The sequence below is a fragment of the Perna viridis genome, chromosome 6 (genome assembly GCF_037379345.1).
Source record: "Perna viridis isolate PV_CMFRI_1.1 ecotype Kerala chromosome 6, ASM3737934v1, whole genome shotgun sequence".
Lineage (NCBI taxonomy): Eukaryota > Metazoa > Mollusca > Bivalvia > Mytilida > Mytilidae > Perna > Perna viridis.
This window is the reverse complement of record NC_142450.1, coordinates 37,984,735-38,010,241: the sequence shown is the minus strand read 5'-3', so window position 1 is coordinate 38,010,241 and position 25,507 is coordinate 37,984,735. Positions and strand designations below refer to the sequence as shown.

General features: G+C 32.4%; 2 protein-coding genes across 4 annotated transcripts in view; both read right to left on the bottom strand.

Moving 5' to 3' along the window:
• Positions 1-5,892, bottom strand: part of LOC148614840 (midasin-like) — a 77,146-nt gene extending 71,254 nt beyond the window's left edge. The window contains exons 1-7 of the mRNA XM_088589266.1: positions 5,594-5,892; positions 2,636-2,844; positions 2,189-2,267; positions 1,677-1,807; positions 1,337-1,447; positions 843-1,014; positions 238-447 (exon numbers count right to left, since the gene is read on the bottom strand). Of these exons, the coding sequence (XP_088445392.1) occupies positions 238-447; positions 843-1,014; positions 1,337-1,447; positions 1,677-1,807; positions 2,189-2,267; positions 2,636-2,844; positions 5,594-5,650 (969 nt within the window). The 5' untranslated portion in view covers positions 5,651-5,892. The remainder of the gene's footprint in view (positions 1-237; positions 448-842; positions 1,015-1,336; positions 1,448-1,676; positions 1,808-2,188; positions 2,268-2,635; positions 2,845-5,593) is intronic.
• A 1,637-nt stretch (positions 5,893-7,529) lies between these two features.
• On the bottom strand, positions 7,530-20,514 carry LOC148614839 (A-kinase-interacting protein 1-like). 3 transcript variants are annotated; one of them, XM_088589263.1, is made up of 5 exons: positions 20,452-20,514; positions 13,087-13,227; positions 11,640-11,717; positions 10,876-10,977; positions 7,530-8,494 (listed from the first exon to the last, which is right to left on the bottom strand). In XM_088589263.1, the coding sequence occupies exons 1-5, from the start codon at positions 20,500-20,502 to the stop codon at positions 8,351-8,353; spliced, it is 516 nt and encodes a 171-aa protein (XP_088445389.1). In that variant the 5' UTR covers positions 20,503-20,514; the 3' UTR covers positions 7,530-8,350. The 3 variants fall into 3 exon arrangements, with proteins under 3 accessions (XP_088445389.1, XP_088445390.1, XP_088445391.1); XM_088589264.1 differs by lacking the exon at positions 20,452-20,514 and adding an exon at positions 16,552-16,690; XM_088589265.1 differs by lacking the exon at positions 7,530-8,494 and adding an exon at positions 9,426-9,703.
• Positions 20,515-25,507: the final 4,993 nt, after the last annotated feature.

Below are 25,507 nucleotides of genomic sequence, written 5' to 3'. Positions count from 1 at the left end.
CGTCTAACAAACTCACATGACATAGATTTAAATTCTAAAATTAGTATGCCCATAAGACTCAGTGGCCCTTTTCACAAAAAATCATAAGAGTAAAATTAGTCGTAAGTTATGACGTCACAATACTTTTATTTACTATGATGTCATAACTTACGACGAATTTAACACTTACAATTTTTTGTGAAAAGGGCTGCAGAACTCTTTACTATACCTTACACCATGGACATTACAATTAAATACCTTGCTGTCAGTTTGGTCACCAAGCTGAATCTTCATCAATGAGGGAGATATCTGTCTACCTGTTACCTGCGCCAGGTGTTCTACTAATGAGGTTTTACCACATCCTACAGGACCCTGGAGTAATACTGGGTTCCCTGACGCTACAGCCAGGGCTAGACTTCTAAGATGACTGACAGTTGACTCCACAGGTATCAACCCCAATGTGGTTGTCTGGAAAATAATATATTATAAAAATGTCATCAGTACTATTTACCATGGTTTCATATCATTTATTTTGCACTGCATTCATGATATATGAAATGGATGTCAAACTTTTGTTCTCTGTTAAGCACTTGCTTCAATTTCAAATACACATAACTGTAAAAGGATAAACTTTTGCATTTGCAATTTTCATGGATTCTGTCAAGTAAAGTAGTTTGCTATTCAAGAAATAATGGACCACTTAAAACTGTTATCAAGTAGCAAAATACTTAATATTTTAACAGTAACAGATAAAAAGTGCATTTCTATTTTGTCTCAGAAATGACAAATGAACTTACATACCATTATAATAACAGGGAGTAAAAATATCAAAATTGTAAAAGTTTGCACAGAACATGACATACCAGACTTTCTTTGACCACAGATTTCTGTAGCATTATCCCTGCCACCATGACAACATTCTGGTGCAAGTCATCACCATCCAACCCAGACAAAGCTTCCTGTATCTTTGTTACAAGGCCTTCCAATGGTGTATTACGTCCAAGTAATCCACTGCCTAGGTGATCTGTTGCATGCCTAAAAATAGACAAAGTTTGTGAAAGAAATCAATTTCAGTCATTCTTGTTTTAGCTAACCTACTTCCATGTAAAATGAGAAGGGAGATAAGCATTTATGTGTATATTATTTTACAATTTACAAAAAAAGAATATCTTATTCAGAAAAAATATTCATTATGTTTCTCCAGGCCTTTACCATGCTTACTCTATCATTATATGAATTTTACTTTATTAAAATTTCCATAATTTGTGTGGCAAATAAAATAAATCTTTTCTTGTTAATTGATTTTGTCAAAAGCTCTCGTTGTACACATGAATAAGAAATGAAATTCATTCCCAACCTGACTCTATATTCCATCAAAACTTCACTGTCTTTGATAAAATTTCCAATGAATTCTTCTCTCTGGACAGAAGACATAGACACCATTTCTGATACAGCATTTGTGATGTACCTGTAATAGATCCATAAAAATAAAGAAACATAAATAAAAAATTATGCTGCAAATTCAGAAATATCTACAATGATACTTTATATTTACTATCGCCAAAATAAATGTGGCCGAAGTAACTAAGTATTGTAAGGGATTCTTCCTAGTGAAGTTTATTCTCTCTCAAATGAATGACTTAAGGTTAATTCACTGACATGTTCAAAACACTATAACAAAGTAATAAAATAAATACCATGTAGCCTCCACATTCTCCTTGTTTTGTTCCAAAAATTGCAGAATGGAATCCAATTGTAGAATATTCTTGATAGAATCTCCCATTTCTTTCAAAAATCTCCATGTTGCCTTGGCAATTTCTACTGTGTCCTGAAAAAGACAAAATGTCAAAAATTTTTAGTTTAATCCAAGGATTACGTATAAGTACTTTCTAAGATTGGACTCATTCAAAACAATGGATGATTTTATATACAGGCTATTGTACCATTTTATTAACACCAATAGTCAAATAATAAGTGTGGTCTCCCAAGCCAAAAATCAGACCTAACAATATGGCACACCTATATAAAGCTTTTGTTGAAATATCAAGTGGCTGTGACAGACAAGTGTAAAATAGTATACCCCTGTGCTTTGGAACAAGGTAAATGTAAAAAAAATTGTATTTATGTAACCTAAAAATCATGTTGTTTTTACATCAAAGGACCATTATAATGCTTAGTACAAATGACCACTGTACATAGATATACTTACTTGCTTGTTATGTTGACGATTTTCAATGTTATGAAAGGGTAAGTTGGTAGTACTTTTGAAAAGGTAATCAGCAGCATAACTAAAATTAAATAAGACAAAAAAGATTATGGTAGAGAACTGTAAGTGCAAACAAAAATCAACAACACAAATACAATACATAACTGCATACATATTTATCTTGACAAGTATAATGTTGTATTCAAACAAGTCATAACAGTCTTTAAAGATTTCTTGACTAGATCATCATTTTTTCTCAGATGCAACTATTTGGTGTTTGTTTTCAACTTTTTATTTCTTGGTACAATACTTCCAGATTGTAACAATAATAATAACTGGGACAAGTAACACAAATGTTCATAACTGACTATAAGTTATACTTAAAATAAATTTGGAATGAAAATTTATAACAAAAGAAAATTTCCAAATCAGTGTTTTGGTATAATTTACCTCTTCAAATCTGGACAAAAGACAATGCCTCTACTAAGAGCTACAAAGATTTTATCATATTCCTCAGTCTTGGAAGTTATATCAGCTGCTCTGTTCACAATATCAAGGATCACTGGTCGACAGATCTTACAAACATCCTCTGTGTATTTGTATTCCAGAAATAATACTGATAGATGGCTAATCAGCTGATTTTTATCATCTCCTCCCAACTGTTTACCAGATGAAAAATACAAGTATCAAAATTAGAGTTAAAAATGTTCATAGGATAATTAATTAGAAATCAAATACTGTGATTTCATTCAATTTCGTGGATATCAATTCTCATGGTTAGGGAAAAAAAGACATGTCCTTGGGTACTTGATTTCATGGTTTGTTGGTGTATACACAAAACAATCGACGATTTACGTGAATTTTCTGTAAAATTACCAAGCAAAGCCTTTTAGGCTGGACATTTTGTTAGGATTTTTCATTTGATTTCGTGGATATCAATTCACATGGTTAAGGAAAAAAAGACATGTCCTTGGGTACTTGATTTCACGGTTTGTTGGTGTATACACAAAACAATCGACGATTTACATGCATCTTCTGTAAAATTACCAAGCAAAGCCTTTTAGGCTGGACATTTTTGTAAGGTTTTTTTTGCTGATTTTGTTTTTCAAAAAACTGACAACTGAAACAAAATCACTTGTACATGTAATAAACAAATGGAAGTTGCATACAAGATTCATCCTTTTGGAAATCTCCAAATAAGTCAAAATTCTTATGAATGTAAAATTCATTTGCAATCACTATCTGAAGGTCTTTTTAAAATGAAGATGGTAAAACCCTGAGTTTATCGAATGCCAGGTAGCCAAAAGATTAATCAGCAATAAGAAACAATTTAATTTGTTGTTTAATTTAACAATTATGGGGTGACAGGATGAAGAGTTATCCACCACCCACAAAAATAAATACTACACAAATAATAATGAAATCACAGTAACCATACTCTGATTACAAGTGCAGCAGAATGCCAAAATAAAACAAGTAATTAAATTTTTGTTACTCTGGATAAACAGTTGATTATCCTTTTATTTTTCATCAATAATAATTTATTGTTTTTTTTCAAATAGATTTTAAATATGTGATCAGTAAATTGATGTTCCAAGGAATCAGTGATGTCAAATAAAGTAAATATCACAAGAGAAAGTATTGAGAACTTTTGGTAAGAGAGTGAATATACAAATTTATTTCACTTTCGATTATTATGGATGTGAATCTCCTGGAATGATAGTAAATATCTTTCAAAGGGCAGTATTTATAATATATAACTTTACTCTCCCTAAACTTTCATGTTTTACATTATTTTACCAATCTAAATACATTCATCCAAAGCACTAAAGGTTGAACCAAAATACATCTAGGTCAAATCCATTCAATTGGGTTATAGATATTGGCAATCAAAATTTAAAAGATTTTAGTTTGCAATAAATGGAATAAAAAATTATTGAAAGTCAAAGAACAAATGATTATAAAAGTTATTTATTTTTCAAACTTCCAAAATTAGGAGCAGTATGTTTGCTTGAAATAGACTGATTCATGCACAAATAAAAAGATGCTGGACATTGAATATCAGGATGTCCTATTCAAAATGCTGATCATTACCAAACAACATGACTCCTATCCTGTCTACAATGCAAATCCTTGATATCTTAATCATAAGAATAAATTTAACAGCATGTTGAGCCCACAAAAACTTGCATATTCCTTCAAAACTGATTTATCTTCCCAAAATCTATAAACATACATTCAGCACTTTATGTTTTGCCTTTCCTATATGAGAAAAGCTACACATGTATGCTTTGATTTGGACAATACAATCAAAGCTCTAGTGTTTCTGAGGCAGGATTGTTTCTTGAGCAGTGAAGGAAGATATGTATGTACAATTCCCAAACTTTTCAAACCTTATATATTGTATATTGGGGACCCTTAAGGGAAATTAAGATATATTGTACATATAATAACTGATGATTCCTTCTTTTATTGAAACTGAAGGTCAGGTGCATCAAAATCTTTGATGTGTATTTGTTTATGTCATAGGTTGTGTGTTAAATATTCCCACCTTCGATGGGAAAATGATATTGTTCAAGAAATGTACAAATCATGAAACTTTTTTTTAAAAAAAGGATATTGCTGGACCTGCTCATGAGGGTAAAATGAAATTTCAAGTATATGTTTGGTGAAGGGGTGCTCTCTTTTATAGGCAGCGCCTACTTCATTGTAATTATTAATACTTGTCCCCAAATAGGCTTGATTTTTTTTTCAAATATTAGAATGAAGCCTACTTCATGTATATGCATATTTCAGCAAAGGGTCATCATATTGCTTCACAATTTATGGATGTGGCCAGAAATTTAGATGATAATCATGGGGATGCATAGGATTAGGGGATGCAAAGATCATGCTAATAGCTAAGATAATTTTATATGGAAGTATTTTCTCCTTAGCAATTTGGAGAGGTACAAATGTATATCTTGTCCATTTTCGGTCACTCTTAAGAGAATTATATAATCCCTTCTGGCATTTGGCACTGGAGATATTCTTTATTGTTCTGATTGATGTTTTTTTCTATTAACAGATTAAGATTTATGTTGGCACATATAATGAACAGTATAACAGGAAATCATGACCAATGTTTTAGTGGCTCAAAGAGGGAACACACTTTTTCATTGTTTTGAAAAAAAATATATTTCCAGCGTGGAACCCAAAAAGGGATTAAAAAACATAAGAAAACGAACTTAAAAGATTAGTTGAAATTTATTCAACAGCTACATCAGTCCTATCTTTTCAAGAAAATTTAAGTTACATTTTCCGTTTTAGTAGTTCAAAACAAGAAATAGTGGTGCCACACGTGTGTCAGCTGTTCAGGTCAACATTCATTTTGCACAGCAAAGTTTTGCAAAACCACCTCAACTTTACCTGATCTTTGGTGCACAGCTTCTGCAATTGTTTAAATCTTGAATGCTTATGTTCCATAGTTAATAATTTGTCTACCAGTGACACATTTGTCGCTTTTCTATAGAAAAGTGTTATGTTTATTTTTTCCACACGTGTTTTCAGACGACCGGAAATTCTACAATAGTAGTAAATTTTCAACAATACCGGAAATTCCGGGGTAACTCAAATATGATAGATTCAAACTGTACCTTACCCTTATCGTACTTTTCTTCAAGACCTCTACTTTAAGTTTTTACTAATTTGTGACATAAAGTTGTTGTGTTTAAAATTTAGTTGCTACATGTTTTTTTTTTTGTTTTCTTTTGGGTTTTTTTTGTGTTTTTTTTAATCAAAATTAAGATTGGACTTATTGGCATCATGTGGGCTCTTTAGTGTGATTGGATGGGTTATACTATCAATGGGCAGTACTATCCAACACCAAACACAAATTTGTGTTGGAACATACTGCCCATTGATAGTACAAACTGTATGAGCCCCTGGGTTCACATATTTCACATGCCAGTGGATGATCCAGTGAGGGGGTTCTGGGTTAGAATTTCCCATATTGGAAAATTTATTAATCTCACAAAATTTGGGCAAAAATGAGTAAAATAATAGCCTGGACTATAACTTTTCAAAGTATCTGGATCATCCCCTATGTCTGACAAGTCAACAACTTAATTATCTTGCAAGAGGGTGGCAGAAATATGCAACGTAGTAATGAGATGCGATTTTTCTTTTTCTTCCCTATGCCATTGGATATAACATAAGCAACCAGGTTGATGTTCTTAAACAGAACAAGCCCCGTGCAGGTCCGGGTGTGAAAAGAATAGGTCTGCCGCAGCGCTAAGCTTGTCGTAAAAGGCGACTAAATATTGCTCAGAACTATAGCGGGGGCTAGAGCGCTCTGCTCACAGAGCAACTGGGTTGTGTGCCCGACCCTACCCATCCCTCCCTTTTTCTAGTGGCAATCAAAATTTGTCGACCCTATTATCCTTGTGTTCCTTTCTTTTTTTCATTTCATCATCATGTTATGTTCATTTTGTCATCCATTTCAAGTTCATCGCCTGAATATAGCTGAAATATTGCTGCTCGGGCTTTAAACCCCAATAATCAATCAATCAATAATAAACTAAACAATTCATATTTACCTAAATGGTGTGTCTTGACATAACTCTGTCTAGTCTATTTAAGAAAGGTGTTAATGAATTTACATCAATTGCCACATTTTTTCAGCTAACTGATTCATGGATCAGGATTCAGTAGAAAGTGAAAATCATCTCTGAATATACAGTTGTGGTTAATTGTCAATCACAACCAATATTTCAAATTCATTTTGCGTTTTGCCTAAAAAATTCATATTTCAAACTCAATTATTACATTTTCAAAAAGTAAATTACTTCTTTACTTTGAACATTTGACTGCTCAATCTACATTTTGTAACATACTGATATCCAAGTACAGTCCTGTATATATCAATAGCCTGCTTTAACAGACTATTATATCCCTGTGTAGTGCAGCCTGCCCTATGGTGTAAGGGCTTTCTTGTCATTTATTGAAGAACCAAGGGTGACCTTGAGATGACAATTTTCATCCTGGAGGGGTTGTTGTTTCTTTGACATATTTCCTTAACCATTTTCATTATACATTGTATGTTACATGTAAACGAACATGTATATAAAGACCATTGGTCTGATTATTGTTTTGCTTTCGCTAGTTATACATTTAGTAGGTTTGACTGTACATATATTTCTTTCATGGATATACACATGTGTATTCATTCAATAGTTTTTGCTTCACCCTTTTAATAAAACATGACTTAGATGCTAATTATTTATTTCATATGTTGGTTGTATAGTTATTAGTTGAGCACTGTATGTGGAAATATTGACTATTTTGAGATGTGAAAGAAAGCAAATCATTTTCACTTTATTTTATTGATAAAAACATTTCATTGAAAGACACTATAAAAACAGTTAACTTGTTAGACATAAAATATATATATATATAAAGATTGCCTTAACTTCAACACCATGAAAAATGCAGGTTTCTAAAAATAGATGCTCCAATGTTCTGTTAGTATCACAACTTGAACTTGTATTTTAAATCTCTCCACTTTTTGTAGATAAAACTATTCTGATTTAGGACAACAATTTTTATAAAATGATTTAATGAGCTATTACAAATAGAACCACAGATTTCTTGACCTAAATGATAATTACATAGAAATTCAAAACTTTTCAAAGTGAATTTAAGGATGAATTGAATGTATGAATGACTAGTTTGAATGTCTAACAAAACTAAAAGACTGTTTTTCAGACTAAGGAGAAGAAAATGACTAGATTTGCCAGCACTAGTAAAATTCTTTTTGGAAAGAATACATGTCGGTGATAGAAATATTCCCTTCTGACAATAATGAGTCATAAATGCATCCAAAAAAAGTGGTAGGGTAGGATTAAAGAACTTTACATGAGCTTTAAATTTACCGAAATCATCACTCATGTCATGCACATGGACTTTGTTTTATCACCTTTTTTGAGTTAAAACTAGAAATGTTGCCATCCATAAATGACAATAATTTTTTCATAGTGAACCTCACAAATTATGACACCTGCAACAGACAAGAAACTGACAAATATTAATCTACTTCAAGAGTGCAGTCATCATCAGTAATAGCATTTAACAAAGGCAAGATATTTGATTATTATGCACAATTAGTAAAAGTCAACTATAAACTCTCTATAAACAAAAATCCAAAGTAACTGATTGTCCAGGATTGAGGTGAACCAAATGTTTCCGTGTATGACCTAGATTTGAGCAGCCTGCTGTCACGGAATATGTTCCAGGTCTGACAAATACATGTACATCTTCTGATCGCTGAAACTACAAAGAGAATGAAGAAACTATTTTGAATAGTTGTAATTTGGTCTGAGTTATCTAGTCAATGATTTGTTTTCTTGTTAGTTCTTTAATTTCAAATCTGCATGTATAAAAATATACTATAATGGACCAACCAATAAAACTGAAGCTACAGTCATTTTATCGATATCTGTGATTAACTTTTGATCATTAAAATTACGAAATTACATTTTTAAAGTTTTTTTTTATTTTCATTTTATTGGATTTTGCTGTTGCCTTACTTCAAAAAGCTTTGGTGTCACATTAATCCTAACAGGAATACCAGTACCCTGACTAGTGAAATACAGGTATTGTCAATGAATTTTACATGTACTTCAACTGTGGAAGCTTCAATCTTCTTTTCACAGTGTTTTTTATTAAAAATAATAGACTCTGAGACCTTTTGACTTATGCATTTTCTAATCAATATTGAGTTTTAAATTTGGCAAGAAAATGTTGATGTTACTTCTAAAGAAACTAAATTTACAAGGATGTTCAGGAATGTCCATTTTTTTCAGTGATGTTGACCTTTGATCTCAGACATTAAAAAATCAAAATGCTTTTTAAGAAGTCATTGCAGAATGACAATACTAAAACATTCACAGTCATGTTACAGATGAATGCAATGGAAGTGTACTTCAATTTCAGCTTTCCAAAAGAATTGCCACACATGATAATAAAAATTATTATTTATGAAAAGAAAACCACATATTATACAAAACAGTCCTGTGATTTCCTGAAGAAAGATATAACTTCTAATAATAACACTAGTCTTCATTAAGAAAATAAATTCAAAAGAGCTAAAAGATTAGCAGCTAACACACAATAATATATATTAAATGACTACAATTAAATGAAGCTTGTTTTTAGCTAATCATTATTGACTTTTACTAAAGAAGCTAAATCCATTAATTAGAAATCAATAAGTGGGAATATAAAAATGATGACTCACAGTTAAACAAGAATATTTTAAAAATTTTTCCGTTTTAGCTCCTTGTGTGTAAAACATTGTTTTAAAGAAACAAGTTTACTATATTAAATTAAACATTTATACTATCAAATTTAGATCTACTGATATGATAATTAGAGAAAGAGCAAAACTAAAAACACATCTATCTTAAACTAGGTCCAGATAAAAGACAATATAAAGTTATAGGATATTACATTCATAATCCAAACTTACTGTCCAGGTATCTGAAATAGTTTCATATTTTTAAATTACATGTGACTTTTTTTTTGCTACATTCAGTACTATATTGCACTTCTAATAAAGTATAAAATGTACCTCTGTGAACCAGTCATCATAAAAAAAAATTCTTAGCAATTCAAAAATGTTTCCATCTTAGGTTTTATGTTGTATATTTTCTATCTCTGACTTTCAGGCTACTATCCTGATACCCAAAAGATTAGCAATTGCCAATGATATTACTGATTATGGTACTGGCAATAAAAAGAGCAATGTCATTATTTCCAAGACTGACACTTCATATCATCATACGACCCTCTCTTTCTTTTTTTATCCTGCAATCATGGTCTCCATAAACAATTGCTAGGTTCTAATACATGTGTATATACATGTACATTTTGCCTGTAATTTTTTGGGCCACCCTATAATTATCTAAAATAACTATGAAGGTGCTTTAAAGGGGGTAGTTAAGGCCTTAATGGTTAAACTAGTTTAACCCAACCATAGACATGTGCCTGTCCACAGTTAGGAGATGTTTCTTCTAGGATTTTATTACGTTTGTTGGCAGGACCTTTCAGAGCTTACTAAAAGATGTGTTTACACTTGTTGAAATCTTTTGGTGATCTATGTAACTATTTACTATTTTTTAACAAAGGTTGTAGGATGGTACAATTGTATTACCATATCTGTTGCTTTTTCTCTTGGTATAATTGGGATAAATTATAATGAAGCTAATAATACCTTTATCTAAATACAGTTGTATTGCATTTTCATTGGAGGATAAAAAACATAAGGGTGTTGTGGAGAAATACAGCATGTTTGTGTTCTTGGCACAAGACCCAGTAAAGGCTTAACAGGCCCTTTGCTCTGCCCTCATACACTGACACATACATTGTATAGGCTGTATATTTCAACAATTCTCTAATACTGTACAGTGAAACCTGTCTAAACTGAACCTCCCTTTGAACTGTAAAATTTGTTCAGTCCCTAAGGTCCTCAAGAATTTAAACTGATATAAATGGATTTTAAGAAGTGTCTGGTTTAGGCAGTTTCTCAGGTTTGTCAGGGCTTTGTTTAGATATTTTTCACTGTATATGGCTTGATAGATGAAATGTTAACCAAAGAGGAAACATTTCATTTCACTATAAAGTAACAGATTGATACATTAAGACAAACTTACAGGGTCTTTATGTTGGGCTCTGTTGTAATGAGGTGTGTGGAATCTGTTACAATGAGTACAATCACTGGTATCTAGCTTGTCTTTATTGGTTGTATAGTACCTCTATAATGAAAATAAGATTGATTGATTGGTAATGGTTTAACAACCAAATAAAAAATAACTGACCTTCATGGTAAATTGACAGTAACTTTGATTAATATTGTAAATGAGAGTATGTTTACTGTTTGACAGGCTTTAACCAAAAGCTTGACCTATTTCAAATCCAATCTTCAATGTTGCTTCCTGTCATTTAAACAAAGCTTACAAAACACCATAGAGTATGTAGGCTTTCTATTTTATTTTTACTTTATGACATCTGCTAATCTGGAAAACAACACAATCTTTCTGAGTCCTACTCTAAATTAATAAACAGGAAATTAATTTGTAAACTCACTTGATTTGTTTCAACCTATTTTAAACATGTTTGGACATTTTCTTTCAATATTTCACATAATAAATTGCTTTTGGTAAACATCCTAAGATTTTTACTTTCACTTTTACTAAATCTAAGCATGTAATCTATATCAAAACTATAAATCTTCCTTGGTATTTCGTTGGAAAGGTCCAAAATTACACTCAAGAAGCAATTCTAATTTGCTGTTTTCAGAAAAAAAAATACTGGTGCCCATGACATTAAAAGGTACCTAGTAAAATTATTTGATGGAACTATTTCACAGTTACCACTAATTTAAAATGATTAGCATTTTATCATACAGGTGTTGTACCTTGCATTCTTTAGATGTTTGTGACATAAACTGTAAGATAGAACTAAACGCATCATCAATACTTGTATAGGAAGGACTCTGAAAAAATAATGACTACAATGTAACTATAAATGAGAAAAATGCTACTTTAAATCCAATAAAAGGATATTTCACTCTTAAAGTAGACCATACCTATTACATGGAGCATTCTTTTCTGTCATCTTGCAAAATCACACAGACATATACATTTTCTATGAACTAATAGTGTTTGAAATCAATTGATGTAAAAATAATATATTCCAATTATTTCAAATGATTTTTTACATACAAATTTGAATACTACCGTAAAATCAACAACATTATTTTTAAAAAGCCTCTTTCAAGAGGAGATAATTGGCAGGAAAATGTTCTATTGAAATGTATAGGGAATTTTAGGTTTTTAATATTCCAATAAAGAGTTCGGTGACCCCAAATTTTCGTTTTGAAATATGAAAAAAATGTCAGTTAAGTGTTCTTTACATAAAGTAATAAGAAATGTTATCTACCAGTTTTTTTTATAAGTTTGTGAAATAACGAAAATTCCCTACAGAATACATATAAAATGTAGTAAAATATTGGCTTTAATCAGGCTCAATTATTTCAAAATCAAATCTGGCAACCTATATTGTATATTTTCTACATTAAAATTCTAAAGTATGTTCATTCAGGGTCATCTGTGAGAAAAACTAAGAAAATTTATCTATTAGAAGTATTAGGTATGATCTTCCTTAAATTGAAGCTGAATTATAGAAAGGATTTACCTAGTACTGAGATTGATTTACACCGACCCACTTCCTTGAGAAAAATGTGGTCTGTGCCTTATCACTTTTTGTGAAATCTCAAGCTACAATGTACATCAGTACATGTACATTACCTGTAATTCACAGTCTATGAAATCTTAAAATATAAGGTTATTTACATCATGATTATCAGGAGATGATTCAAAGTTGCTGTTGGAAAAAGTGATACCTTATGCCATGTGAAGGAGACTTTTGTTTTTTATCTCCCTTTCCAAAACTAATAGTTCTGTGTGCAAGTACAAAAAATATGTGAATTTATTTTACATGTACATTGTACATAATACATTTGTGAATCCTGATGCTATTACATGCCTGTATATATCAAATGATTTATCTTTTATTAATTTCTGAATCTAAAAAAACTAGAATTACATGTACATGATAATATCATGGTCAGACTTGCCATTTTTTTTTCAGACAACTAATGTCAAATCTTTACATACATTGTATCTAGTAGATACAATGTACTATCAAACTAAATGAATGACTATTTTGTTCCGTTTGTTCAGAGAGTTCACTTCAAGATCATTTATATTCAAACTAAACATTTTCAATATTTCTTTTGAATTTTTTAACCCATATGGGAACATATATGTAATTATGAAAAAAGCAAAAAGAATTTTAATTACCGCAACCAGCGTTTTGCAACTACGAGAATTCTTCAACTCAGGCCATTCTACTTTCCTGGAAACAGCTCTCTCATACACATGCTGACCAACAGTTACAGCACGATTCAGGGTATTTTCTGCCCATACATCACCAATATGATCCTACAATATAGATACACCCACATTGTATAGGGTGGTTAATCATTTACATGTACATCAATTAAACAATTTAAAACTAATGATATATTTTTGAGGTTAAGCCAAACATAAATATACATCTATACCAACATGGACTTCATTCTGCTGTAATTGAAAATGAAATGCTTGTGATGCAATGTTCTGTTAAACTGAATACTTAAGATCTTTTTAATATGCTCAGAGGGGAGCTACATTTTTGTACATGTACATGTCAAAGAATAGTAAAATGAAAATACATGTGTACAGGATCTGTATACATTGTACTACATGTATGCCTATACATACATGTACAGTAGATTAAAAGAATTCTTCAAGTTGGCTTAAGAGGATTTTTCAGCACATGAATTTGCTTCAATGATACCATAACATTACAAGGAAAAATAAGAAACATTTGATTAGACCAATGAGTTGGCCCATCTTATTAGTGACATTAGACCTGTATTGACTATATTGCATCTCATCGATTATAATCCCAATTTTCAACACTTTACAACTTTGTTACTTTATTTCCAATTTTGGTCCTGCAAAATGTTTCCTTTAGATAAAATAATTCATACATGTATTTTTCTGTGAATAATAACACGTTTACTACATAAATATCACCAATAAAAATTTGAAAAACTTTTTCATATAAAACTGACATTGTTATTGGAATTTTATCTAGAAATTCCAAGGTCAAAAAAAAGTTTTATTTGCAGTTTAGGCATAGACCTGTAATTACATGTGTAAAAGGATGCGCAAATTTAGTGTCAACCAACCAAATGGTTTTCCAAATCATGCAGTTGAGTTAGGGAATTACCAAAATCACACAATACGCTCGTTATTTTAATCATTGACGAAAGATTTTTCTGAATGACAAAAATAATCTAGTCTCATTTTGTCAACTGAAATCTTTGAAAGTACAAAAAACATTCAGACCTGTAAGCCCAACATTGGTTCAAGTAGCAAAAGTAACAATTTTATTACTCCAAGCTAATTACAACTCTCAGCAGGTATCAAAATTTTGTGTAAAAAATCTAATTTGCCAAATACACTAATCAGGCATGTGGAGTAAATGTCTATCACTTGACCACTCAAGCATGACTTAAATGCACACAGTAAAAGGTCTAAAATGTTCAAAAGCTGGTATAGAATTTCTGCTGGGAAAATTCCTTTACTTCTTGTTAATTTTAATATCAAAATGACACAAAAAGTTATTTATCATATATTTTTGTACATCAAACTTGAGTGTAAACCAAATGTGGGTAATCTGATCACAAACCCCATGTCACTCCATTGGATGACATTTTTTAAAAATATGACAGTATTAAGGCCACTGATGAATTATCTTTGTCAATTCATCAAAATAACCTCTCCATTCATGACATACATGTACACAAGATTCACTTTTGATGCATGAATGAAGCAGGTTTTTAGCTCTAGTCTGTCACTTTCATATGCATAAAATAATAAAGTACTACTCCAGAAACAGGTATTTTATTTCTATCAAAGACTTTATTACTATTCTCACATAGTCCCTGATTTTAGAGTATTTTCACCTATGTCCTTTATGGTCTAATTTATCTTACAATATAATTTGATTTTTTTTAAATTTAACAAACTTGATTCTTTTTTTTTCAAGTGATAAAATTTATAACAAACTATATTTTGTACCATGGACCATTAATTGTATCCTTGTTTAATTATCTTGGTATCTGAATAGTATTTCCTTAATTAGATTTTGGGAATCCCCATTCTATTTGTTTACCGATTTTCCCGCCAAAAAGGTACATGGCAAAAGTGCAAACAAATGTCTTCCATTTTCTTTTATCAATTCTTTAATTTCTAAGTGCTTAGACACTTCCTAATGGGATAATCATTGTTAATTGGATTTAATTTATTCTGTTATTAGGTAAGTCTTTTTCTGAATGTACCACATGGTTAGACAGGGCTGTGAAGCTTGTATGTAGCCACGTGCACATGGCCATATGTGTTTACCTTTGACCAGATGATGAGAGTTTTGATTGGCTCAATAATATATTTACATTTGACTGACACCTCCCATGAGGATATTGTCAGTCACGGTCGTCTGGTCTAATTACCGTTAATTGCCTTCAGTCCTAAATTGGTCATGGCCAGTTAACTCTGACCAGGTGCCAACATAATTTGATAATTAGAGAAAATATCCCTTGCTGATAAACTTCCTGTCAATTTTAATATACAAAACTTAGCCGCCAAGAAAATCACCAACTGATTATTTTTGTCGTCAGATCAAATAAAAAATCACAAATTGCGACATTGGCGAAGCCCAGCGCGACCCTTGAAGTTCCAAGACGTTATTCCACATAACTATTACTTTCTTGCAGCCCTCACACCCCATGTCCTTTCTTTGTATAAATCCGTAAACCAGATTTAACAAAAAGGCTAGAAGCCACTAATTCAGCTTCCCATAAGCTTCAATGGTAATTTCACAACATTCAATGGCTTCTCTGGACTTCACCTTAACTTTAACATACAGATGACTATATACCAGCATGATTCTACATACATGTATGTCAACCCACCATCCTCAGAATGGCATGTTGGGTTATGAAAAATGTAGCACACTTGCAGTGCAGTACTGGTCACTGGACGTGAAGGGTCTATAAATAGCATACAAAATCCCAGTGTTTTCACAGGATAGGCGTATGTTTAGAAATCATAATGGATATTAGGCATTACAGCACAAGAACAAAAATGCACTTATAAAATGTACAGAAATGTTCTCCTTCCAGAAAGTTTTAATTATTTAAGATGAGAAATTTTTTCACTCACTATGAGGAACAGAAGATAATTCTGTGTAGGATTATTTTTGCATATGAGTACATTCCAAATGCTTATTGGTTGAATTGGTATCTGTAACCTAAATGGCCAATGTGAAAGTTGTCTATTGAATATGAACCTACATGTATGTAACTTCTAGAGTATTTTAAGTTTCAACAGTCTTTATCTTGTATGTAATAATTTAAAACATGGATTTAAAAGAAATTCCCAGTTCGAGAAACTAAAAGATTAAATATAATATGAATATAAACATTTTCATTGTCATGACTGAACATAACCCTAATCCCTTTTGGGATTCAGTGTCTGGAGCTATTTTCTGATTTGGCCGCAAAAGGGATTAGAATTTATGTATAAAAAAAACACATGTAACTATGAATTGGAACTTTTTAAATTACAGATTACACATATGTATGAACCCAAGTACATGACGGAGGAAAGGTTAATATATAAAAACCTTGGTACCCATGGTAGCAAAACACTGTTTACCTGTTTTGGCATTTTTTTTTAAATATGCTTGATTAAAAAATTGTTTCCTGTCCCGTGCCGTTGTTTGTTTTCAAAATTCGACGGAAGCAGTATTAAGCAGCAAAGTGTACCACTCGGTCCAGAGGTACTTCATCCCTGAAAACTTTTTTTTTTAACAGATCACACCCTTTTTCATAGTAGACACCACACTTGATTATACACAGAGGCTATTTTAAACAGAACTTGATTATATTACCTTTTATTTCACAAAACAGGATATTTTAAATATGACTGGATGCAAGAACCGGGAGTTTTACTCCTACAACGTAAGAGGTTGGAATCCAGTTCAAGTCAGAAAATAGATTGCCAAACAAGTACCTGGAGTTTATTCTATTTCAATATATGTGCCCTGAAAAAAAAGTAGTGTGCTCACTAGATACTAGATATAGTAAACAGAAAGCATTGGTCCAGGTTACTAAAATTTTATAAGGCTTAATTTTAAAGGGGCCTTCCTGTTGCTTAAGCGCACTGTGTAAGACATAATACCAATCAGACGAAATCTTATCCTGTGGAAATTATTTCACATTTTTATTTGCGGAGGATATTATTTCGCTATGAAAATATTTAATTGTTTCCACTACTTGAACAGTGGTATAATATTTAATATAGTTTATTATGAAAAAGCTAGAAGTGTTCCTAATTGTACAAAGGATATTATTTCATACTATAGTTTTAAATAATATCCAGAAAATAGTTCACATAGAGTGAACATAATTCATAATTGTACACAGGATATATTGCTTCATACTATTAAATACATCCTCCCAAGTCAGGGTTTTGAGTCCACCCTCGCTCCCTCAAACCCCTGACATCACTTATTCATATTTAGCGGATATCGTCCAGCACCATCTAGTGAGTTACTTAAATTTAACCCGGATCCAAAATCCAATCAAATCACTCGTAATAGAAACTCTTCGATATAACTTACAAAGTGGCTACACATAACGTCATTTTTTCCCGTAAAGACTCTAAACAAAATCTACAGTTATCATTTTTGCTCATATTGCATCATTTGTGACATCATACAACTTTCAGTTACTATATCGGATCGTCCATTACCTCTATTATTGTTTACCTTTCTACAGACATTTTATGTTAAATCGATTTTCATTGGTGCTTCTCACCCGGAGAAGCAATCAATCGGAATTGGCTGGACGATATCCGCTAAATATGAATGAGTGACGTCAGGGGTTTGAGGGAACGAGGGTGAACTCAAAACCCTGACTTGCAGGCGCGTAGCTGCCGCTAGGCAAAAAAGCTTTTGCCTGCACTTAATTTTGCCAATTTTTTTTCTTCAAAATTTTGAGGTAAAATACATCCTGGAGAGGCATAAATGATGCTCTAAAACGGTATCTCCGCGGAGCTTCGGGGGAGGGGGGGCCTTGCCCCCCCTGCCCCCCCCCCTTTGCCGTAATTTTGGCCCCCTGCCCCCCCCCTGCCGTAATTTTGCCTACACTTCAATTTGGCCTCAGCTACGCGCCTGACTTGGGATGATGTATTAAATAATATCATGAATATAATTCACATATGAAGAGTGAACAGAACTCATACTCTTGATAAATATTTAAATATTTATCAATTAAATAATACCTTGGATGAAATAAAATGTGTAAAACATCAAACGAAATATCATCCAGGATACCTATTAATATCTGAAAACATCCTGGATGAAAATTAATATCTAAAAGCATCATGGATTACATGTCATCTAAAAAACTATCCAAATCATGAACACCTATATATATAACACTGTTCAATGAACTATTTTTACCAACAACAAATCAGACCCCATTTTTTTATAGTACTTCTAAAGAAAAACCTTTCACTTTTGTGTTTAATCATCATAAGGTTGAGTGTGGAAATAATTTAATAGTCATGGAAAACATTTAACTATCATAGAATATCCCGGACTTGTTTTGATATTATTTCACACAGGATGTTACACACCCATTGCGGCATCCTTCACGAAGAAGTAGATCGGTTTCGTGATTATTTGGTGCTTTAAAAAGTACGGAAAAAGTGATCAATAGTTTATATTTTTATTCATTTACACAATTACACGTATTCTAAACAGTTTGCGTTCATTAGGCACAATGAAACTTCTAAGACATTGAAGTGCGTTGTCAAGACAGCAAAAACAATAACAAAACAACAACAATAGTTATAATAATACAAATGTATTTCGAATATTGATTCTAAAAAGTATCTCGATGGTATGGGAATTTCATCACGTCTTTGATTGTTTTTATTTACAGTTTAGTTTTTATTAAATATTTACATTACACCACGAATAAGGATAGAGAAGGAGAATGCCAATTAATAATCATGAGTTGAACTAAAAAAAACTTGTAACTTATAATCAGTTTCTTTGTTTATACGTTTTAACAAGGGACTCAGACCTTTAAGTGTGTGTTAATCATGTAATATCCCCCCCGTGGCCAAATTTTAAAAAGGGGGAGGGTAAATTGTGATCAAATCCCGCCGCATTTTTTGTGTCTGTCCCAAGTCAGGAATTTCTGGCCTTTGTATGTCCGTCTGTCACAGAAAACGTATCATAAGGGATGATTGGTTTAAAACCATCAGATAATGAAATACACAAACAGTTTTAATTTGACTGCTAGTCATGAAAAAGGAATAAAATAAGGATTTGTTTTTGCCTTTTTATGACTATTTCAATAGTCAATAAGCATCCCAATGGACATCAACTTTGCATCTATATACTTGCAAATGTCTTTCCCCACTATTATGAGGCATTTGATACTTCAACCAAAACGTATACCCCAGCAAAAGAAACACGAGTTAGCACAATTGTTTTATTGAAATTTGGAATCTGACACATCAAACCTTCTATAGAAAAGGTTAGAATTGTCAGATTCAAAATCATAATAATACAGAGTCATTAAATTTCAGCTTCCACTGTAGAGCTGATTTTTCATCATAATATATTAAGCAACCTTTAATTTGTCATCTATATTGTTTTTGAATGGTCATTGACTGGGTACAACGTCAAACAACTGCAAATAGAAATGGAATTCAGTGGACATTGTTTAGCCAGCTGGATTTCGCAGATTTCATTCACAAGACAACTTTTGCAAGTTATGTGATGGTTATTAACACATACTACTCCATTTGGTCTCATCACAATTAACAACAACGCAAGAGTCGATGACTTCATGTAAAGAAGCACGATAAGCTCCGACAATGACACCAAAAAAGATATTAAGGTCATATGACCCATAGCGCGACCAACGTTCACAAGACTTCTGCCAATCTGGAGGTCTAAAGTATAAATTATATTAACAAAAATACACATCTACAACAGTAGTGTAAAACCGGTAAGGCTGTATGGGTCGGAGTGCTGGCGTATGTGCGTATCATCCAGAGTGATCTATAGAAATTTGAAGTATTCCAAGGCAGCTGCCTCCGCAAATTGGCGGGAAAAAAAGCAGAAATGAAGTGCTGCTGGGAAAGTGTAAATGTCAATCTATTGCAACAGAATTAAAACAGTCGCTGTAGATGGTTAGGCCATGTGTTGAGAATGACAAATGACAGGCAGCCTAGGATATTTCTACGCTGGATTCCACCTGGGAAGAGAAAGCAGGGCAGATCTCGTACCACTTGGAGAACGGTTCTGTCTGAGGCGCAGAAAAAGAGATTATATTCTTCGTAGACAATAAAAGAATGCATTCTCTAGAAAATGGGAACCCAAGCCCTTTTCGTAGAATCCATTATAAGCTAGATTCATAAAATTCCCTTTTTAAGTAACAAAACTCTTTCAGTCTGAATGAAAATGTACTTCATTGTTTTATGCGTGGACTAAATTGGTGGCACCAAGACGTTAGACTTATTTACATACTATACCTGGGGACATAATGATATTATCAGAGACACTACAATCGTGATCCTGACCATTCCTCCATTCCTATCTTATAAAGTTATCTAAAGGGATAGTACTGAAATACAGGATCATCTTGTGATTTGGTTTATTAGGTAATTTATTGGTGTTAAGGGGTTAATAATTGTGGTCAGAACTTACACCGATTGCCGTGTCATTTGGTTTATAGGAACAAAATCAAACTACATAAAAAGACGTGATTTAAGGAGTAATTAACCTCTAATCAGCTGCATCATAACAAAAATGCTTAGGAATTCATGATTCAAAAAATAAATTGTAAACAAGAAGTACCCAAAACCAAATATATCGAAATAGGAAGCCAACCCCAGCACCTATAAGTTCTTCCAGAGTATGCCAAAGGATCTACATTTTTTGTGGTCCCATTATTGATACAATACACACGATATACATCTATATACAGTTCGCGGACAGGAAAGTGTATTTTTGGTTGGTAAATATCTTCGTGTATCTTTGGTTCACCGACAGTAGCTTCGACCTTATGGTTTCTCAATACAAAATTACCAATTTTATAAATATTGTAAATTTAGGTATGCCGTGCTTGTGTTTCAAGGAGTTACCTCTTACTAGATTAGCAACATTTGCACCAAATACTTGTGAAGGTAAAGATTCTAAAATGAATTGTAATGAAGAGTTAGACAAAACCAAAAATGTCGAAATAGGCAGCCAAACGAAGCACCGATAAGTTTCACCAGAATATGTCAAAGTAGCTACATTACTGTAGCCAAATGTTTGATAACAAACGATGCCTCGGTGTTTTGGTGGTTTCGAATTAAATTGTGCTACGGCATATTTTGTTGTAAATAATATATAACATATAGTTCGTAGTCAGTCAAGTCTGACTTTTGAATTGTCGAATATTCTAGGGAATCTTTGTTCCGCCAACAATAGCATCGGTCTAGTAGTCTCAAAAACACTAATCGCATAGATGTTGCAAATATCGGTATGCTGAATATACCCGTGTTTTAAGGAGTAACATCTCCATCATCAGCAGCATTAGAAAAATAAAATTCGAAAACAAATTGTATATAAAAAGATCTAAAAACCAAATATGTCGAAATGTAAAAGCCAAATCCAGTACCGAAATGAGGGAAATTCGTGGACAATTAAAACCAAGAAAAGGAAAATACAACAAACGATAAACGATACAAGCTATACATAGGAACAATTAGCATGAGCATACTAAATACTGGGATAAACTAAGGAGCCCGGAAGTGTAAAAATGTCTATCAAGATTCTATGCCCGTACTGATGGTTTGTAATAAAGTTGTCCTGAAAATGATTAAACAGTTAGGGAAAACATTAAAAAATCTATTTTATATATGCTTGTCGGACTTTATGTCGATTACAATGCCGGCTTTGTTGTACCATTTAGTTCAATATATATATATATATTATTGACTACAAGCATCTATATGTTCGTACCTCTTAGATTTCCCTCAAATTTGTGTCATTTGTGGAAAGACATGAGAAAATTTACAAATTTGTTATAACATCATTTCCATTAAAATATATTGGTTAAACGGGTAACCTTGACTTCACTAAAACTTGAAGTACGGGTATGCGTTCTCTGCTTTTCTAGAAACCTCTGCCGAATTCATAGTCTTTGATAAATTGATTACTGAAATAAGAGATTGTGCATATTATTAATTTCTATGTGTCAAAAAGTATTATAGTCAAACTACGATTTTTATACGTTTAATTTCTCTAAATGATAATTAGAAATTCGGACTGTTATAAATGTATTGAAACAAATAATAAAGCATTCTCTAATGTTGTACTACTGTACAAATTTCGTACTGTGTATAGATGCTTGACACTGTCACATGGACGGCACAGAACATACTTTATCCAATCATGCCAATATTTTTTGTTTTTATAATGTTGAAATAATGAACAGATATATTTCTGTATGAAAAGTAGATGACTCAGAATAAAATTTCAATAACAAATTAACTAAATTCATACTTTAAATAGTTTCTATATAGTGTTTCAAGCTATAGTTTAAACATCAAAACAGTAAAGACAAGACAAACAAACAAACAAGATAAAATGTTTCTAATTATATTAAGTTTTGTTTGACGTTTTTTGAACTGGCTATATATTGCAATTACGAAAGTAAGGAAGTGAAGAAAAACATTGAGAGATCTGCTCAGACTGGAGACAAAAATAAACAAAAATGATAATCTTATTGTACATATCTTATTATTATTATTTTTGGTATTTTGGTTATCAATTTCCCCCATAGGCGTCTGATTGTTGTATCACTTCAACATTATTTAAAATGCATTTTGAAAGTAGAATGAAATAAATAACATATTTCGATGCATGCAGAACTTTTAAAAAGAAATTTCGGCCTCCATTGTATTTCTCCATTCTCATCCCCTCGATATATCATAAATGAGAAATTGAACTCCATTCAAAGACCGCTTGTAATGCTTGATAAAAAGTTCAAAATACCTGAAAAAAAACCCTGAGGCTTCATTCCTTGTATTGCACATGATAGAACCTCTCGATGATGGATTTGACTTCCTATTTCGATAGTTTTTGCTTTGAGTACTTCTTGTATAGAACTAAATTAGGGATTAAGATCTTCCTATATATTTGATTCTAATGCTGCTGATGTCTCAGAAGGGTTATTCCTCGAAACGCGTATAGATCTGCTGTAACAGCATGTCGAAATTTGACATTTTTGTCTACCACACTCTTCAGTGAATAGATAGTGGAAAACCTCTTTTGGTCTCTCTCAACCGAAGACGATGATTGGGATCTATCGTCTAATATAAAAAACGCTACATAGCCGCATCTGCAAAATATACCACCAAACCTCTTTCAAAACTTTTAACTTTTTTACTCACAGTGTCAAAAATGGTCTCCAGTCCTACCATGATACTTGTTACTTCCGTAGTGCTATTAATTCAATGTGGATTCTGGAAAATTCAAAAGATCTTCTGGAAACCCTCAATTTAAGATTATTATCAGAATACAATAAAATTAAAATCTATGATTTTCCCAAATGCTGGCATTTTTAATCGACAACAAATTTGTACAGTGTGGTGGACGCATTTTTCAACAATTGTGCCCCTCTACTTGCTGGCCTATCCTTCACTCTTAGGAGGCTGACTTTATAGCTGATCTGATCCAAAAGAAGGAACATCGTTTAGCTAGATCCATTAATCTCACTTTCCACTATATAGATGACGTAATTATCGTTAAAGAATTCTAGTTTCGCGGATTATATACATCGCATCTTCCCTAAATACATTATACTTTGTATTTACTTTACATTTTTCTTGTGACCTTACTATCAGATATTTTTTTATCTCCCGTACATGATATTCCAAACATTGGTAGTGATTGTGACATCATCAAACTTTGAATGAAAATGATCTCAATTTTTATAGTCGCAGCACTAGACTTTTCGTTAAAAATACATTAAAATGATTAAAAAATGCAATTATTAACTACCGATTAACAGAAAAATAGTTCCTTTTGATTTTGATAAGGGTCTGTAAGTCTCGTTATTTTAATTCTCCTGTCATAAAAATGGTGAAAGTGTCCGCCCTTTTTCTCTAAAGTGGCTGGTTCGACTGACATGAAACTTTTCAAGATGGTAGAACTATTCTTCGAAGGATGCAAAACTTCAATAAAAAAAAAATCCAGCTGCCGCAATTTTTTCAAAATGGCCGCTGGACTAAAGATACCCATTTTTTTTCCACCGGAAATTGGAATATCATATATCTCGAATACCGCTGATCAGAATTTGACGAAATTTGGTGTATAAATTAAACTCAATAGTCCAAACAAAATCACGAAGAAAAATCGCGAGCGTCTCGGCCGTCATATTCAAAATGGCCGCCACTGCGTGCGAAAATTCAAAGTTTTCTAATTTTGATGAAAGTTGATATCTAGGTCCTTTAAGACGTCCCGATTAATAATCTGCGACCCAATTGGAAATTTGAGCTATGTATCAACCGGCATTTTCAAAATGGCCGCCGCCGCGGTCGAAAATTCAAACTTTTTTGGTTTCGTTGAAATTTGTTATCCACGTTTTTTACGCTGCCTCGATTAAAAGTAAGCAGTTAAATTGACAATATGTTTCTCAAAAGACAGACCAGGAAACGGGAGGCAAAATTTAAACTTTGTTGGATTTCGATGAAAATTGATATCTCAGGCAAAGATTGCATTCTATATTGAATGGCGGCTTCAGAATTTGACTAAATACGACCATTTGCCGATTTTGGCGACTTTTGTGTTTTGCTTGCCACGAAGTGGCGGTTAATTATTGTTTTTACTGTGTTTCTTCTTATTATTATTATGTCGCCCCAGATGAATGTCGGGGCGACTTATTGTTATTGTACTGTTTCTTCTTATTATTATTTTTCTTCCAATGATTTTTGTCCAGAGTTTTTAGAGAGCATCACTAAAATGGATGAATTGAAACTTGGTATGGAGGTAGATGATATTGAGAAGGGTGCACCAGAACTTTTGGCGAAAAAAGGCAACCGTTTCCATGGAAACGTGAAAAGTTCATGATCTAGAACATTGCAATATCTCGGAAACCCAGGTGGTTAGAAACTTGAAATTTGGTATGGTGGTAGAACTCAATGTTCCTGATAAAATTAGGCAAAAAAGGTGAATGGATATGTTTTCCGTTGCCATGGCAACGAAAAAACTGAAAATTTCATGGACACCAAAATCCAATTTTTTCTCACACCTATAACTGTTTTATTTAGTAGGTAATTAAAATGAAACTTCGTTGTATGCTGCGCCTTATTAATATCTCGGAATTCGAATAAAAGATTTTCGCCGATATGTCGCCATTTTTAAAATATCTCGGAAACCTAAGTGGCTAGTAACTTGAAATTTGGTATGGTGGTACAGATTAGAGAGCCTACTAAAATAAAGGGAAAAAAAGTGAATCGATATGTTGTCTGTTGCCTTGGAAACAAAAAATTGAAAATTTCATGGATCCCAAAATCCACTTTTTTTTTTCACACGGCC